Source organism: Neolamprologus brichardi, chromosome 9, assembly GCF_056152115.1.
Source record: "Neolamprologus brichardi isolate AB-2024 chromosome 9, ASM5615211v1, whole genome shotgun sequence".
Lineage (NCBI taxonomy): Eukaryota > Metazoa > Chordata > Actinopteri > Cichliformes > Cichlidae > Neolamprologus > Neolamprologus brichardi.
The window spans coordinates 26246439-26262347 of record NC_142112.1 but is presented as its reverse complement, the minus strand read 5'-3'; the positions used below and the strand labels follow the sequence as shown (position 1 = coordinate 26262347).

General features: G+C 38.6%; 2 protein-coding genes across 3 annotated transcripts; both read left to right on the top strand.

Moving 5' to 3' along the window:
- The first annotated feature begins 38 nt into the window (after nucleotides 1–38).
- gimapl (GTPase, IMAP family member like) lies at nucleotides 39–7642 on the top strand. Of its 2 annotated transcripts, XM_006795049.2 has the most exons (3): nucleotides 39–175; nucleotides 2422–3189; nucleotides 4432–7642. In XM_006795049.2, the coding sequence occupies exons 1-3, from the start codon at nucleotides 145–147 to the stop codon at nucleotides 4434–4436; spliced, it is 804 nt and encodes a 267-aa protein (XP_006795112.2). In that variant the 5' UTR covers nucleotides 39–144; the 3' UTR covers nucleotides 4437–7642. The 2 variants fall into 2 exon arrangements, with proteins under 2 accessions (XP_006795112.2, XP_006795111.2); XM_006795048.2 differs by lacking the exon at nucleotides 4432–7642 and having other exon boundaries at nucleotides 2422–3197.
- A 4942-nt stretch (nucleotides 7643–12584) lies between these two features.
- On the top strand, nucleotides 12585–15257 carry LOC148101462 (uncharacterized). Its single transcript, XM_087845639.1, has one exon. The coding sequence runs from the start codon at nucleotides 12742–12744 to the stop codon at nucleotides 14947–14949; it is 2208 nt and encodes a 735-aa protein (XP_087701765.1). The 5' UTR covers nucleotides 12585–12741; the 3' UTR covers nucleotides 14950–15257.
- The last annotated feature ends 652 nt before the right edge of the window (nucleotides 15258–15909 follow it).

The following is a 15909-nucleotide window of genomic DNA, read 5'->3' as shown; positions in this document are numbered from 1 at the left end:
TAAACGATGTGCTTTTATTTTGAAATCAGGGACCGGAAGTTGTGCATTTGCATTCGGATTATCCGGTAACTTCTGTCATCAAGTATTCCGGCGAACTAGCCGCCCAAAGACAAACTAAGACCATAATTCGGAATTTAGCGGAACATGGAAGCGAATAAACCAGTTCTGACCTCAGGTAAGATTTAATTTTATCGCAACTCAAACAACTTAAGTTTGTGTAAGTTATCAAATAAAGACGGGGCGTTTCCGGGACTGTCAAAATTAGCATCAAACTTAGCAGTTTCGAAGCTAAACGTCCGATCCGGATTTTGACACGTTTCACTATATCGGCAAAACACAACTGAAACGTATTTAAGGTTTATAAGAAATTCTTTTAAACCACAAAGGCTGTCAGTCATAAAACTTTAACTAGATGTTATCGATAACTGGAAATTCAGTTTCCGCCTTAGTTTAATATTTGAAACATTTCCTTTTCACAGTAAATGTATTCAGCACACCAGCAAAGGTTTTAGTACATCAAAAGTTTATAAAGTAGAGATTAAGGTTAATTTAGGTGACTCAACTAAGAATGCGTGGGAAAACACATTTTAGATAACTAAAGTATAAGTCAAAAAAGATGAAGTAACTTAAAAATGTGGACCGGGAAGGAAATAAAGTAACCATATATAGTAAATGTATAGGTTTATTTTATTTGGAACAAAATCTTCGTTAATTTGGTCGATTTTGCTCAACGCAACCGGCCCCAGCAGGCATTGCTGCATAATCGGGAGGTCTACGTGACTGTGGCTCAGTTGCCTTCACGACATGTTATAAAGGCAACCGACTTCTTTAAAACCTCTTGCATTTTCCCTCTAACAGATACCCCTCGTTCGTTTTAACGAGTAGTGTTTGCTATTTGAAAAATACTTAATAAACTTTTAAAAACTGAAAAAAGAAAAAAACGAATGCTTTTATACCATCAAAGGTACACCGAAACAATTAAATGTTACTCCGGCACACTGACTCATTTACCGCTAACGTATTTCGGTCCGACTGAGCGCAATTGGGTAGACGTATTCACACGTTTACCACGGGTTTCAGGAGGTAGAGTAGTTCATCCATCAGTGGAAGGCCGATGTTTTGATACCTGGCTGCTTCAGTCTGCATGCCCAAGTCTGTATCCTGATCCTCATGTTGCTTTCCGATGCATCTGTGGGAGTATCTGTGTATGTTGTGGTTGGGGCAGCCAAGAAGAGGGCCACGCAGACTATGAGCGAAGCGGCAGAGAAAGCCACAAAGTGGCTGTGGTTTAAGAGGGCTGATCCGTGGCTAGCTACTGGTACGCAAGTCAGGGCCTGATCACCCCCGGCTGGGTCGCCTGTGTGAGGGTGTAAGATGTTGCGAGACCCGAAACACCTGATGACCCCAGGATACATCATTGAAGATGCGTGCCAGTCCATCCAGGACATGTTTCTTGCATAGTGTGTGAATGTTAGGAAAAAAAGTGCTTGTATAGAGGAGTGTGAATGAGGCATGTTGCGTAAAGAGTACTGAGATGCTATGTAAGAGCCAATCATAGCATACTGGGTGTATACCATTAATCAAGTCATAAAACCAACAAACATAAGTTTAGTTACAGTCATTGTGACATCCACACAACCTTTAAGCTTTTTGTTCGTACAAATTATATCCCAAAATACATTAATTATATATACCAGAGTCAAAAGATATAATCATTAAGGTGTATAGCAATTATAATACATTTCATTTTGACATTTTTTTTCACAATTTTATACACAGTTTGGTCCATATTGACATGATCGCATCAAGCACTAGCTGGAGCTGCCAACTGCAGATCCCAAAGGTGCTCGAATTGAGAGCTGCTGCTTACTGGATATTTTCTCTTTTTCGGACCATTCTCTGTAAACCCTAGAGATGGGCTTGTGTGTGGAAAATCCCTGTAGATCAGCAGTTCCTGAAATAGTCAGACCAGCCCATCTGGCACTGACAACAACTTTTAAAGTCACTTGAATCACCTTTCATCCTCCTTCTCACGCTCTGTTTGAACTTCAGCAGGTCATCTCGACCGTGTCTGCAGGTCTAAATGGATTAAATTGCTGCCAAACAATTGGCTAATTAGATATTTGCATTATAAGTTGAACATGCTTTGAATGAAACCCAAAGTTAGGTATTTTTATTTGTTTAAATGTAGCGCTATCCAGTGGTGGCTTAACAGGATTCAGAGCTAATAAGCAAATTTTTGCATAATAAATAAAATTTATTCATTTTATTCATTTGAATATATATTTTTTAATTTAAAATAAATGCAAAAAAATTCAAGCAAGCAATAATACTAATAATCATGAGAATAATGACGATAATAATTATTAATACAATTATTTGTACTGACACTGACTTTTTTATGATTTTTACGGACTGTAGCTGGACAAACCTCTGGACCAGACGAGGTGGCCAGAAAGGCAGGAGCTGAAGCCAAGGAGGCCAACCGCCTGGATGAAGTTCGTCTGGTGGTGTTGGGATGGAGGTGGCCGGGGAAGAGCTTGACAGGCAACACCATCTTGGGCAGAGAGGAGTTTCATTTAGAGCGAGCTGCTGAGTTCTGTGTTACGAGGCAGACGGAGGTGCAGGGACGACAGGTGACAGTGGTGGACACGCCAGGATGGTTCTCTTCCCAGGATACTCCGCCTTCCTATAAACAGGAGTTAGTCAGGGGAGCCTCTCTTTGCCCTCCAGGTCCACACGCCTTCTTGCTCGTCATCCCTGTTGGCATGTTCACCGAGGTGGACCGTGCTCGCCTTGAGGAACACGTGAGCCTCTTTGGGGAGGACGTGTGGAGGCATACAATTGTGGTGTTCACCTGGGCAGATGTGTTGAAGAAAATCTCCATCGAGAGGTACATTCGTAGGGAGGGTAAAGATCTGCAGTGGGTGCTGGAGAAATGCAAGCGGAGGTACTTTCTTATTAACAACTGCATATTTGGGGAGAATCCCCAAGTGGGACACTTAATAGAGAAGGTGGAGAAGATGGTGGCAAAAGAGGGTGGGCACTACAATCCAGAGGAGGCGAAGGAGAAGAAACCTGTAGATGAGAATCGGAATTCGTCCAAGGAGGCAGAGGAGCTGGGAGCCCAGCCCAAGCAAAACTCTGGAGTGGGTTTGTCAAAAGCCAGAGAGGTGGAGGCGCTTTCAAGTGAGTGATGAGCTCATGTCACAATAGAGGACATTTCTATGTATTAAATATCACATGAAGTTCATCTGAGATATTAAATCAGCTTCTATAAATATTTTTAATCATATTTAAGCGCTTGTATGTAAAAAGGAATGAACCCACACAAAACTATCACCTGACTATACAGTTTCCTTCAACTCCACGGAGCATTAAAGTTTTTAATGGTTGACTTTTTTTTAGTAGTAAGCATTTGTTGTCATCAGCATTATTTTTGGTCACAGCAAGTGGCCCTTTGAGCAAAAAGCTCTACAAAAACAGCCACTTTATCTGCTAATCATAGGTCTCAGTGATGTTTACTGCCAACAGTCTTTTCTGCAAAGAAGATGACAACAACTGCTGGATGGCAGTGGCTGATTTTGTACTGACAAACTGAAGAGTTAATAATTGTAACAATTTTTTGTTTCCCAGCTACAAAAGGTAAGCAGGCAGTTAGTTAGGGCATGTAATTAGCTTTTATTGGAGTGGTCCTCTACACCAATCCCAGTTTTTCATATTGCCCGCCCCTGTATTAGAGACTGTCTCTGGCAGCTAAAGTGTTATACCTTTCCTTCAGAAGTTGAAAGAGTCCAACTTGTGTTATAGTGCTAACTCCAGTATTGAAACTAAAAATGGCTGCCTGTTATCACAGGGATCAGTATGGGCTATGAGACCACTCGTGTAAGTACGGTAACAGGGAGAGGTAACAGAAATCAGTCCATTTTCTCATTATTCCTGGCTATTTGACAAAAAAAGTACTTGTAAATGTACATGTATGTAAAAAAATCTTCTTTTGACAAGCTTTGAGCTACAAGATTAAACCTAAACAACAGAGATGCAGGCTGTAAAACCAAACTTGGAGGTGAATGTAAGCTGGAGTCGGGTAATAATTATCTGTGGGTTCATCACTATGAAGAACTTAGTTTTATTTATTTGTTATAGATGATGACTGCTTTAAGGAACACATTACTCCACACAGGTACCTTAAAGTAGTCTTGTTAGCCTGTTTCATCTTATCGCTGCTTTGTGGTGAGTGTGGTTTAGATTTCAGATGAAATTATAATCCTTCCTCTAGGTTTCCTATAACTGAAGAAGAGCAAACCTAGGAATATCCTTTTGTTTTTAACATCCTTGTTGTAACAGTGATGTCGTGACTGTGCATGAAAATTAAGCTTGTAAACTGGAGTCTTGTTATAAATTATTAACAGACTGTGTGTTTGGTTCTAGATTAACGAGACATTCATGACTGACGGAGCCTCTAACCCACGACTAACGAAGCCTCTTCCTTACTGATCTGATGGAAAAGCTGCTGGTGTGTTGAGAGGAAAAAATGGCAAAAAATACCAAAACAACTGAAATGTTACTGAATGTAAAAATCAATGTGATATATTTATTTTATTTTTTTAATCAGTCGTGGACATTTTTAAGGAGCTCAGTGTGATATAGGAGGCCTTTAAGCCCTTTAGTTCATGTTGTCCAGAGACTTGCTGTCCCGCTTTTACCCAGAATTAATTCTGGTTAATCTTACTAGGTTTGCAATACGGTCTTGTGGGGGGTGGTGTGATGAAATCTCGAACAGAAACACAAGTTGTTACATAAATATTGCCAAATGTAGTGTGTACACTCCTTACCGGATACCAATGGCAGAACTGCACTACTAAATTGTCCCTGTAATATCCTGTTGATTACTGGTGAGGGGAATTGCTTTGCAAATAATTACCATTTGTTGTGACCAAACTGTAAATGTGTTTCTAATGTTGCATTATTACACACGTACATATTTAAAGCACTTGAGCAGTTACTGTTTTTTTTTTCTTTTGTTTTTTTGTGGTTGTTTTGATGTGTTGCCTTAGATGATAAAGTTGCCTTAGATGATTATCTTGTTGCAGAAGGATAATTAAAGGAAAGAATAACTATTACTCAGTATACAGGAAACTTAGGTTTTGATTTAAATCATTTTCCAGCAAAATATGGATTTATGGTTAATTATCTCATAGCAAATTCAGTGTCTTTGGGTTTGGGGAAAAAGATTGAATTTCAAGGTGTTTCCTTTGTTTCTTATAGATTTAAGATTATGTTTCCAATAATCTGAGAGTACAGAATAAGTAGGTCAAACCGGCTACCAAAACTCGGGTTGAACAACTTGAGGTAGTCTTGAGGAGTTTCCGGTTTTGCCAGAAGTTAAGACATAGATTTCCACAGATGTCTAAATCAAGCCTAATGCTGTATTTACTCTAGGAATGACAGTGGTTCGAGACTGCAGCATGACCATAATTATTCTGAGCGTTGCAATGAAGTTGTGATTTTGTTGCCTTTGAGATAATGGATTTTAAAGACAGGGACCAGGTCTGCAACTGCTCACAGTTAGTTGCCGTCCTCAAAGCATCTTCCTTACATTTTCCTAACTGTTCTTCCAGTTCAGGGTTTCGGGGGAGGCTGGGCTTATCCTAGCGGCTACGTACAGTTTGGTAATAATTATTTGATCCACTGCGAATTTGTAAGTTTAAGGTCTGCAGACTGGCTAAGCCACTCCATGGACCTTAAAGTGCTTCTTCTTTAGCTACTTCTTTGTTGCCTTGGTTTTGGGTCATTGTCATCCAAGACCCATCTTCAGTGTTCTGGCTGAGGGAAGGAGGTTTTTGTCCAATAATTTATTGTACTTGGCCCCATCCATCGGCCCATCAATGCAGTGAAATCATCCTATATGCATAGCAGAAGAACAGCCCCAAAGCATAATGTTTCCCCCTCTGTGCTTTACTGTGGGAATCATGTTCTTTGGGCCATATTTGGCATTTCTCTTCCTCCAAACACGGCGGGTCTTGTTGATGCCAAAGAGCTCCATTTTGGTTTCATCTGACCATAGCACCTTCTTCCAAGCCTTCTCTGAATCATTTAATTGTTAACTGGCAAGTTTTAGATGGGCCTGTACCCTGCAGGTGCTGCAAAATTTCAATCCATTATGGTGTAATGTGTTACCAACAGGCTTTCAGGTTCATCAGGGGATCAAATAATCATTTCCTCTCAGTACATTTGACTTTGGGATGAAACTCATGCAGACACAGGGAGCACATGCAAACTCATGCAAAGAACAGTCCCAGCCAAATGGTGCTAACTACTACGCCATGCTGCTGACTGAAAGAAAATGCTGACTTGTTTCCTCAGATGTTTTATTTTGTGCCGTAAGGATATAAACAGTGATTTGGAAGTTCAGACTGTAGACATAACTTTTGTTTGTTTACAGGAAAATGCCTCCGAGCACAGTTATCTTTTTGTTTGCAGAAAAACACAGCCTGGTTCCAGCAGGGTGTACAAGCATGATGTAAGATTCCCACCTCTTTGTTTTCTAGGTAGTACTACATTGATTCATAGATTGTAGTACTGTAGGCAGGCCACTTTGGTCTTTTGAGACTCATTTAGTACCTTTTCAAGGTGATCTTAAAATGATAGAGTCAGCTGTTCCATACAGGCATTTAAATCTTCTTTGAGTAGACGTATAATCCTTTTATAGTCCACAAACTTTACCCGAGTCCTCCCTGGGTTTAGGCCTTAAATATTGTCCTCTCTCTCTCTCTCTCTCTCTCTCTCTCTCTCTCTCTCTCTCTCTCTCTCTCTTTTAGGTTGTTGATAGATTTGCTTTGGATTAACCTTCATGCTGTTAGGTATTACCAGAGAAAGTGTTAGTTTCAAAGTTGGCCTTCAATCTTTAATTTTCTTTAAATGTCACGGGTCAGTCGTCACTTCTGGCTATAAATGAGGAGCGTGAGCGAGATAGAAAACCATGTATATACTTCAAGTCCTTTGTATTTATTTATAGTAATGAATGAGTACAATAAAAATAACCACACACTCTCAGATATACACTGTACCTGTTTAATCCAGTTTGGCACAATGCTGACGTGTTGGTTGAAGTTTAATGCTGAAACCTGAGATGTACAACAGATCTGCTGACAACCAATCATAAAGCACCTGAGGAGTAGAGATTACTGATAGGTCATGCTAGCACAGTCAGATACAGTTACTGCTACAGATGTGTGTCACTCTTGATTTACTGTCTCTTATGTAAAGAAAAAATGTAAACACCAATGAGTATATGATTTAAAAATGTTTTAAAAAAACCTGACTTAGTACAAATACATGCTTGTATGTATGTATGTATGTATGTATACACAGGATGCTGTAAGAATCTCCCGAGGCATGAAATCCACCTTTTGTAGCAGTTCTTCTGGATGCTTTGATCCTGTTTGATCTCAGATGCATTTCTCACTTAAGCATGTGAATCCAGTTACTGCTAAGTAATTCATGGACAAAGAGTCACCTCTCTCTATACTTTGCACTCCCGTTACACTATATGGAATCAGCTGTAATTAAACTGGCATTACTTCAATGAGAGCTACAATGCCTGTTTTTTCTGTCAAATAAATGTATATATTGCAATCTACCCTGTCTGTAGCCTGTTCTTGAATGTGTGACAAATGAATTCATTTTTATAACAAGTCTTCGGTGATTTGTTAAATTAGGTATTATGGCCAAAGTTTCATAGATTGTTAGGTGTAGACCCAAAGGCAGACTCGCCATGCAAGGAGATGGGGGAAAAAATCAACAAAAAATAAATCTTTATTTAGGCTAGCCCTGAACTCAAAATAAGCCCCCAACTAATACATAAGTCCATTAAATAAACTAGAAAGTGCATTTTCTGAAGAAACTGCAGTGTGAATGCTTGAATCTGAATGTATGCACTGAAATGAATTAATTGCTGAATTTAAGTTAAAAATTTTGAATTAGATGGAAAATACAGAAATTTTCGCCTGAAAACAAAAGTGCTGAACTGCTAAAAGCTGACATTTACACAGAAGAAGTTGGAAAATAGCTGAAAATGTTTTAAATGTAAATTAGAAAAACCTAAGAAATGAGAAAAGAAAATTTAGAGTCAGAAAACATCTGAATGAATATTAAAAGTTCATATTCTTTGAATCACTGAATGACTAAAATGTGATCCCTCCACTTGGATCCACACAGTTTAAAAAGTTTACATCTCTGATCTTTGAAAGACACGCTGTTGGAAAGAAAACAACAATGGCTACGTATTGAGGGTAAAATGATGGCTGTAGAGCAAACACTGTGGACACAGCAGCAGTTGAAAGAGAAGTGTTTAAGATTAATCATGGCAGAGTGAGAGAGAGCTTGTTAAGCAGGCAGGTGTGAGCCTGGTTGCTATAGTGACTGCACCCAATGGCTCCATACACAAGCACACAGACATGCGCCTCACTTTTGCTGCTTAAAATGAACAGAAAAGTCAGCCCGAAACAAATCGTTCCCAAAAGAAAAGAACGGGTCATATTGACAAAATTCTTTCACCGTGAGCGCCAGCAATGTCCAGTCTACCAAATTCTCAGTTTTCATGCCGGTGGAGTTTATTATATTGACGTGGTGACAGTGTAAAGACAGCCTGTACTTCTGGTTTTCAAACGAACCTTCTGAGCCATTTTAACATTAGAGTCTATGGAAGAGTTGGAGGGAGGAGGCTGTGCATTGGTGACATTTATGAAAGAACCATAACACCTATTACAATAGTAAACACATTGGATGAAAGAGGACAGCGATGGCTACGTTTTGAGGGTAAAATGATGGCTGTAGAGCAAACGCTGTGGACACAGCTGCAGTTTTAAAAAAAGATTTTAAGATAAATTCCCCCCCTCCTCTCACTCTAGCAGTTGAGCTGTCTCACTCTAGCGCCAACATTCCGTCCCATACACACCCATTATAAACTCTGAAACGGCTGAAAAAAAGGATGAAACTTAAACTGGAACTGAAGAAAAAGTATAATAGATATTGAAAAGATAAATACAAGTTGAATAGTTGAATGTTTTGGCTTCGTTTTAAAGTTTGAATGGTGGATCTATGTCAATGTATGTGGAAGTAGTAAGTTGAATGAGAATTTGAAGGGTCTCTCCATTGAAATACATGGGACATTTTTGTTGAATAAAGTTGAATAATTTTAAAAATATAAATGTTAAAAATGAGAAAAATACAAGCAGTCATGTCCAAAAGAAGAGGAATCTAATGGTGTTTGAATGGTTTTTCTAAGTTGAACGGTTTTGAAGGAGTAGGACTACAAAAAACTTACGGAATATATAATAATAATGAACTAGAAAGTGCATTTTCTGAAGAAACTGCAGTGTGAATGCTTGAATCTGAATGTATGCATTGAAATGAATTAATTGCTGAATTTAAGTTAAAAATGTTGAATGAGATGAAAAATAAAGAAATTTTTGCCTGAAAACAAAAGTGCTGAACTGCTAAAAGCTGACATTCACACAGAAGAAGTTGGAAAATAGCTGAAAATGTTTTAATTGTAAATTAGAAAAACCTAAGAAATGAGAAAAGGAAATTTAGAGTCATAAAACATCTGAATGAATATTAAAAGTTCATATTCTTTGAATCACTGAATGACTAAAATGTGATCCCTCCACTTGGATCCACACAGTTTAAAAACTTTACATCTCTGAGCTTTTAAAGACACGGTGTTGGACAGAGAACAATGATGGCGACGTTTTGAGGGTAAAATGATGGCTGTAGAGCAAACACTGTGGACACAGCAGCAGTTGAAAGAGAAGTGTTTAAGATGAATCTTGGCAGAGTGAGAGAGAGCTCGTTAGGCATGCAGGTGTGAGCCTGGTTGCTATAGTGACTGCACCCAATGGCTCCCTGCACAGACATGCGCCTCACTTTTGATGCTTAAAATGAACAGAAAAGTCAGCCCGAAACAAATCCTTCCCAAATGAAAAGTACATGTCGTATTGACAAAATTCTTTCACCGTGAGCACCAGCAATGTCCAGTCTACCAAATTCTCAGTTTTCATGCCTGTGGAGTTTATTATATAGACGTGGTGACAGTGTAAAGACAGCCTGTACTTCTGGTTTTCAAAGGAACTTTCTGAGCCATTTTAACATTGGAGTCTATGGAGGAGTTGGAGGGAGGAGGCTGCACATTGGTGACATTTATGAAAGAACCATAACACCTATTACAATAGTAAACACATTGGATGAAAGAGGACAGCGATGGCTACGTTTTGAGGGTAAAATCATACCTGTAGAGCAAACGCTGTGGACACAGCAGCAGTTTAAAGAGAAGATTTCAAGATAATTTTTTTTGCTCCTCTCACTCTAGCAGTTGAGCTGTCTCACTCTAGCGCCAACATTCCGTCCCATACACACCCATTATAAACTCTGAAACGGCTGAAAAAACAGCATGAAACTTAAACTGGAACTGAAGAAAAAGTATAATAGATATTGAAAAGATAAATACAAGTTGAATAGTTGAATGTCTTGTCTTCGTTTTAAAGTTTGAATGGTGGCTCTATGTCAACGTGTGTGGAAGTAGTAAGAGTTTAAAAATGAGTAAGTTGAATGAGAATTTGAAGGGTCTCCCCATTGAAATACATGGGAAATTTTTGTTGAATAAAGTTGAATAAAATTAAAAATATAAATGTTAAAAATGAGAAAAATAGAAGCAGTCATGTCCAAAAGAAGAGGAATCTAACGGTGTTTGAATGGTTTTTCTAAGTTGAACGGTTTTGAAGGAGTAGGAGTACAAAAAACGTACGGAATATATAATAATAAAATAGAAAAATAAAGATGTAGAAGAACAATACTGTGAATGCTTTTACAAGCATTCACACTAAATAGAAGAATAAAGATTAGAAGAACAATACTGTGAACGCTTGAAAAGCATTCACACTAATTAGTCTTTAGGAAGAACAAATAATATTTCAGAGCTTCTGTTGTAGTCAGCAGATATCTCCATCAAGACCTCCTTCATGAATAAATTTTAAAATGTGTTAAGCTACCAGGTATTGTTAAAATCTTCTACCATTCACCTCATTTGTCCCATCGGACACGGTGATGGAGAACTGGGATACTTAACGGATATACATGTGTCCAATTAAGAAGCAGAAACCACTGTGAGTCTATTTCAACCTCGTTAGTTTAATATTAAAGCGACAGCAGGTACAAAACTACAAAACTCTGAAACAGGGAATGGCTTGGCAGACCGTTGCTCTCTCCTGATCCCTCCTGATGGATTTTTGTCTACCTTTGATTTTCTTTGTGTCCATTCCACCAATTCCGGTGGTCTCGGGCAAATGCCAGTTCAACAAAGTGAGTAATTTCAGAGATGAATTCTTCTGCGTCTGTTTCCGTTATAGTTGTGATGTCTTATCTTTCATATTTTGTTGTGACGTGTTTGTAAGCCACCATGGCATTTTCTGGCCACACACTGAGTTTGTTTCCTGAATTTGGCTCTTATCAAATTTACAAGGGGATAAAACTAAATTGAGACTAAAGTTAAACTGGAATAACAATGCTTCTCTTTACTCTGTGTTGCCTCCGAAGTATAAAACCCAGTGGGAAACATAATCAGGTTTGTTTGCAACAATCCAGCATTACTCAGCATGAAACTAAAGGTGACTGTCTTAAAAACAAGAACCAGATTTTTCTTTTTGCTTTCCAGGAGTTCTGTTATCCTCGCTTATTTTGGATGCAAAGACCTGATGCAGCCGTTTGTAAGACAACACATTTATGGTTATTCCTGACATACAAAGTGTGCAACAGACACATTACATAGTTATCTATGATGTGCATTAATGAGGAAAAGGACAAAACTTCTTCTGAATTTAGACTTTCATTGATTTCCAGCTGTGATATTTCATTTCCTAACATTTTCACAGAACAGTTTAACAAACCCATAATACTATCATATAAATTGCAATATTGAATGAAACAAGGAGCCAAACAAAAAAACAAACAAACAAAAAATGGTTTTACATCCTGATTTGTATCAGCTACCAGTTAACCTATGTTAGTTCCTTTCAGATTAATCAAAGTTTCTTTTAGTTGTTGTTCTAACTCTCTGATCAATACAATCGATAGAACTCCACTCAGTTCTATTGATTTAATTTAGCCTGATTCAGTCCACCCAATGCTTTCACTCACTGTATGTGCAAACTGTCTGGATATGATAGCCAGTAACACTTCAACGAGTTACCAATACAACTCAAACAAAATGAATTTATGCTGAAAGGTGCTATATAAATAAAACTGTACTTTTACCTTTTACTTACTTTCTTTACTCACTTTGTATGTTATTGCAATAACACTTTTTTATTTTATTTTTTTATTTTTTTATTTTTTACAAAAGTAACAGGGATTGAAACTTCATTGGTAATTTTCCAGGCAAAAACATTATCCTCATTCAGAACCTCATTGGCTTACGGAATGTTGATGTTATTTAAAAAGATTCAAACAAAAATATGACCTCATTCAAAAATGTCATGTGACTTATGGAATTCTGATGTCACAATCCTCTAAAGCTTAGATCCTTTGAAGCTTTGATCCTCATGAATCCTTAAATAGGGGTGAGGATGTACAACTTTTAGTCCGTTATTTGCAGCACTTATGTTAGCAGCATTCAAACGTTCGCCAGTAAAACATTTTGAAACATTTGGATCCTTTTTGTAGTCACGGTATACAGACTCCAACATGTCTCAGAAAGATCAAGAAAGACAAGAAGTTGACCCCAGCTCTATTCCGTGGTATGAGTCCCTAGACCCTTATATCAGCTCTCTTCCTTGGGACGAACAGGTAGAATTAGAGGAACAGCGATTGGAAGAAATGCAAAATGAAAATCTCATGAACAGAGAGAAGATTAAGATCCTGACGGAAGAAAATGAGAGAAAGAGCGCTGAATTAGAAAAATTATCCTACCAGCTTCAAGAAAAAGAGGGTATTATTGAGGAGAAACAATGGGCTCTCCAAGATAAGAAGAATCAGGAGCTCCAAGAAAAGCTTGATGAAGCTTTGGAAAAAATTAAAGATCTGCTCCAAAATGAGAAAAAAGAGAGCATTAAAGGGGATACAATGCTCAAGAAGAATCAAGAGCTCCAAGAAAAGCTTGACGAAGCTCTAGGAAAACTTAAGGAAATCCACCAAGACAAGAAACAACAGCCCACAGAGCAGAGAGACCTGCAGAGGAAACTCCAAGGCATGGAGGAAAAATACAAAGCGCTGCAGGTGAAGTATGACAAAACTCTGCACAAAAATCAACAGTTGCTTCAAGACAAGAAGCAACTGAGAGAGCAACGGGAAATGCTCGAGAAAGGAACGGACTCCAAGGTTGAAGTCTTGGAGGAAAAATTGAAAATGCTCCAAATAACTCTTGAGGAAACACTGCTCAAAAATAAAGAGTTGCTTCACGAGAAAGACCAACAGAAAATACAACAGGAAGAAATGGATTGCAAGCTGAGGAACATTGAGAAACACAACGAAGGCTTGCAAGTAATTCTTGATGAAGCTCTGGAGAGAAATAAAGAGATCCTCCAAGACAAGAAACAACAGTCCAAAGAGCAGAGTGACATGCAGAGCAAACTCCAAGGCGTGGAGGAAAAATACAAAGCGCTGCAGGTGAAGTATGATAAAACTCTGCACAAAAATCAACAGTTGCTTCAAGACAAGAAGCAACTGGAAACGAAACAGAAAGAAATGGACTCCAAGCTTGAAGAGATGGAGGAAAAACACAGAGGGCTCCAAATCAGGCTTGATAAAAAAGTGCACAGAAATAAAGAGTTCATTCAAGAGAGAGAGCAACGGGAAATGCTCGAGAAAGGAACGGACTCCAAGGTTGAAGTCTTGGAGGAAAAATTGAAAATGCTCCAAATAACTCTTGAGGAAACACTGCTCAAAAATAAAGAGTTGCTTCACGAGAAAGACCAACAGAAAATACAACAGGAAGAAATGGATTGCAAGCTGAGGAACATCGAGAAACACAACGAAGGCTTGCAAGTAATTCTTGATGAAGCTCTGGAGAGAAATAAAGAGATCCTCCAAGACAAGAAACAACAGCCCACAGAGCAGAGAGACATGCAGAGCAAACTCCAAGGCATGGAGGAAAAATACAAAGCGCTGCAGGTGAAGCATGACAAAACTCTGCACAAAAATCAACAGTTGCTTCAAGACAAGAAGCAACTGGAAACAAAACAGAAAGAAATGGACTCCAAGCTTGAAGAGATGGAGGAAAAACACAGAGGGCTCCAAATCAGGCTTGATAAAAAAGTGCATGGAAATAAAGAGTTGCTTCAAGAAAAAGACCAACAGAAAATGCAACAGGAAGAAGAAAAACTTATTCTCCAGAGGAAAATTCAAGAACTCCAAGAATTGTATAATGAAACGAGGTACAAAACAACTGTACTGGACGGAGAAAAGAAAGAAATGGAAAAACAATGCTCAGCGATGCAGAGTAGCATCAATGAAATGCTGAGAAAAAATACCGAACTTGAGGAACTTTCAAAGAACTTGAAGTGCAAAAACACTGAAATCCAGGTGCAAAAGCAAGAACAACAGAAAACACACAAAGACCTGCAGTGTAGACTTCAGGAAATCCAGAAGAGAAACCAGCAGTTGGAAGACATGCACAAGAAAGTAGAACAGAGAAATACAGATGTGCACAAGGCAAAGCGAATAGAGGAGGCAACAGTTAAAGAACTGAAAGACAAGCTTGAAGAAAAACAAGAACAATTAGAAGACATGGTGAAAAGATGCAACAAACTTGAGAAAGAAAACACAGAAACAATGGATGAGCTGAAAACCCTCATCATTGAGAAAAAGGTGCTCGTCGAAGAATATCTTAAAAAGAAGAAAAAACGCTTCTTCTGGTTCTGGAGGAGGGACACTGCTGCTTCTCACCTGATGTAACCTTGTCTTCCTCCACCTTTATTCCAACTTAATTTTCCTCCTTCCCCTTCCCCTTCCCCTCCCTCCTTTTCTTTTTTCACCCTCACCCCCCGACCAGTCCCGGCAGTTGACTGCCCCCTCCTGAGCCTGGTTCTGCCATAGGTTTCTCCTTTAGGTTCCTTTCACTTTAAAGGAGTTTTTCCTATCCACTGTCGCCTGGTGCTTGCTCAGAGGGGATTGTTGGGGTTTTCTATCCCCCCCCCCCCCTTTTTTTTTTTTTTTTTACCTCTTTTCCCCCTTCTACATTTTCCTTTACCCAATAAATACAATTGGCCACATTTTACATGCGTTTGAAAAATGTCTTCATTCAACAATAATTCATCTTAGGTATAAAAACAAGAAATGTGTAATAGCTGCATGTGTGTTTGTGTGTGTGCATAATATACATACTTAACTTGTATCCCAGAAAGAATTAATACTAGATGGGTAGAGACAGGTTTTAAAGACTACAAATGAAAACATGTGAGTCCTATAATCTAAGCTCGTTCCACCAATAGGTGATGTTACATTTTAAATTAGGCACTTCATTACAGGACTGTCATTGTACCGAGGTACATTAAATAACATGAAAATGGATTTCTCGTGTCTCAAGTGACCTCGCTGTGAAGGTATTAACTTGTTGAATAATTTAGCTCTGCAATAGCAAAGTTATTTCTCACCACAGAGATGAGGGAATTTCACAAAGTCAAAATTAAAACTTGCAAACATTACACGGGGAAGGAAATAACTCAACATGCCAACAAGGCATCAAGGAAATAAAGACATCTCAGTATCAGCTCTCTTCATGTTGTCTACTGACAGCTAAATGAGCACAATTCTATGGTCTTCTTGGCTTTTGGCATCTATTCCTCAGCTGAAGGTTTATACATCATCGTAATCAGGACAGCCAGGCTGGGAGACAGATCCAAAATTCTCAGTCAG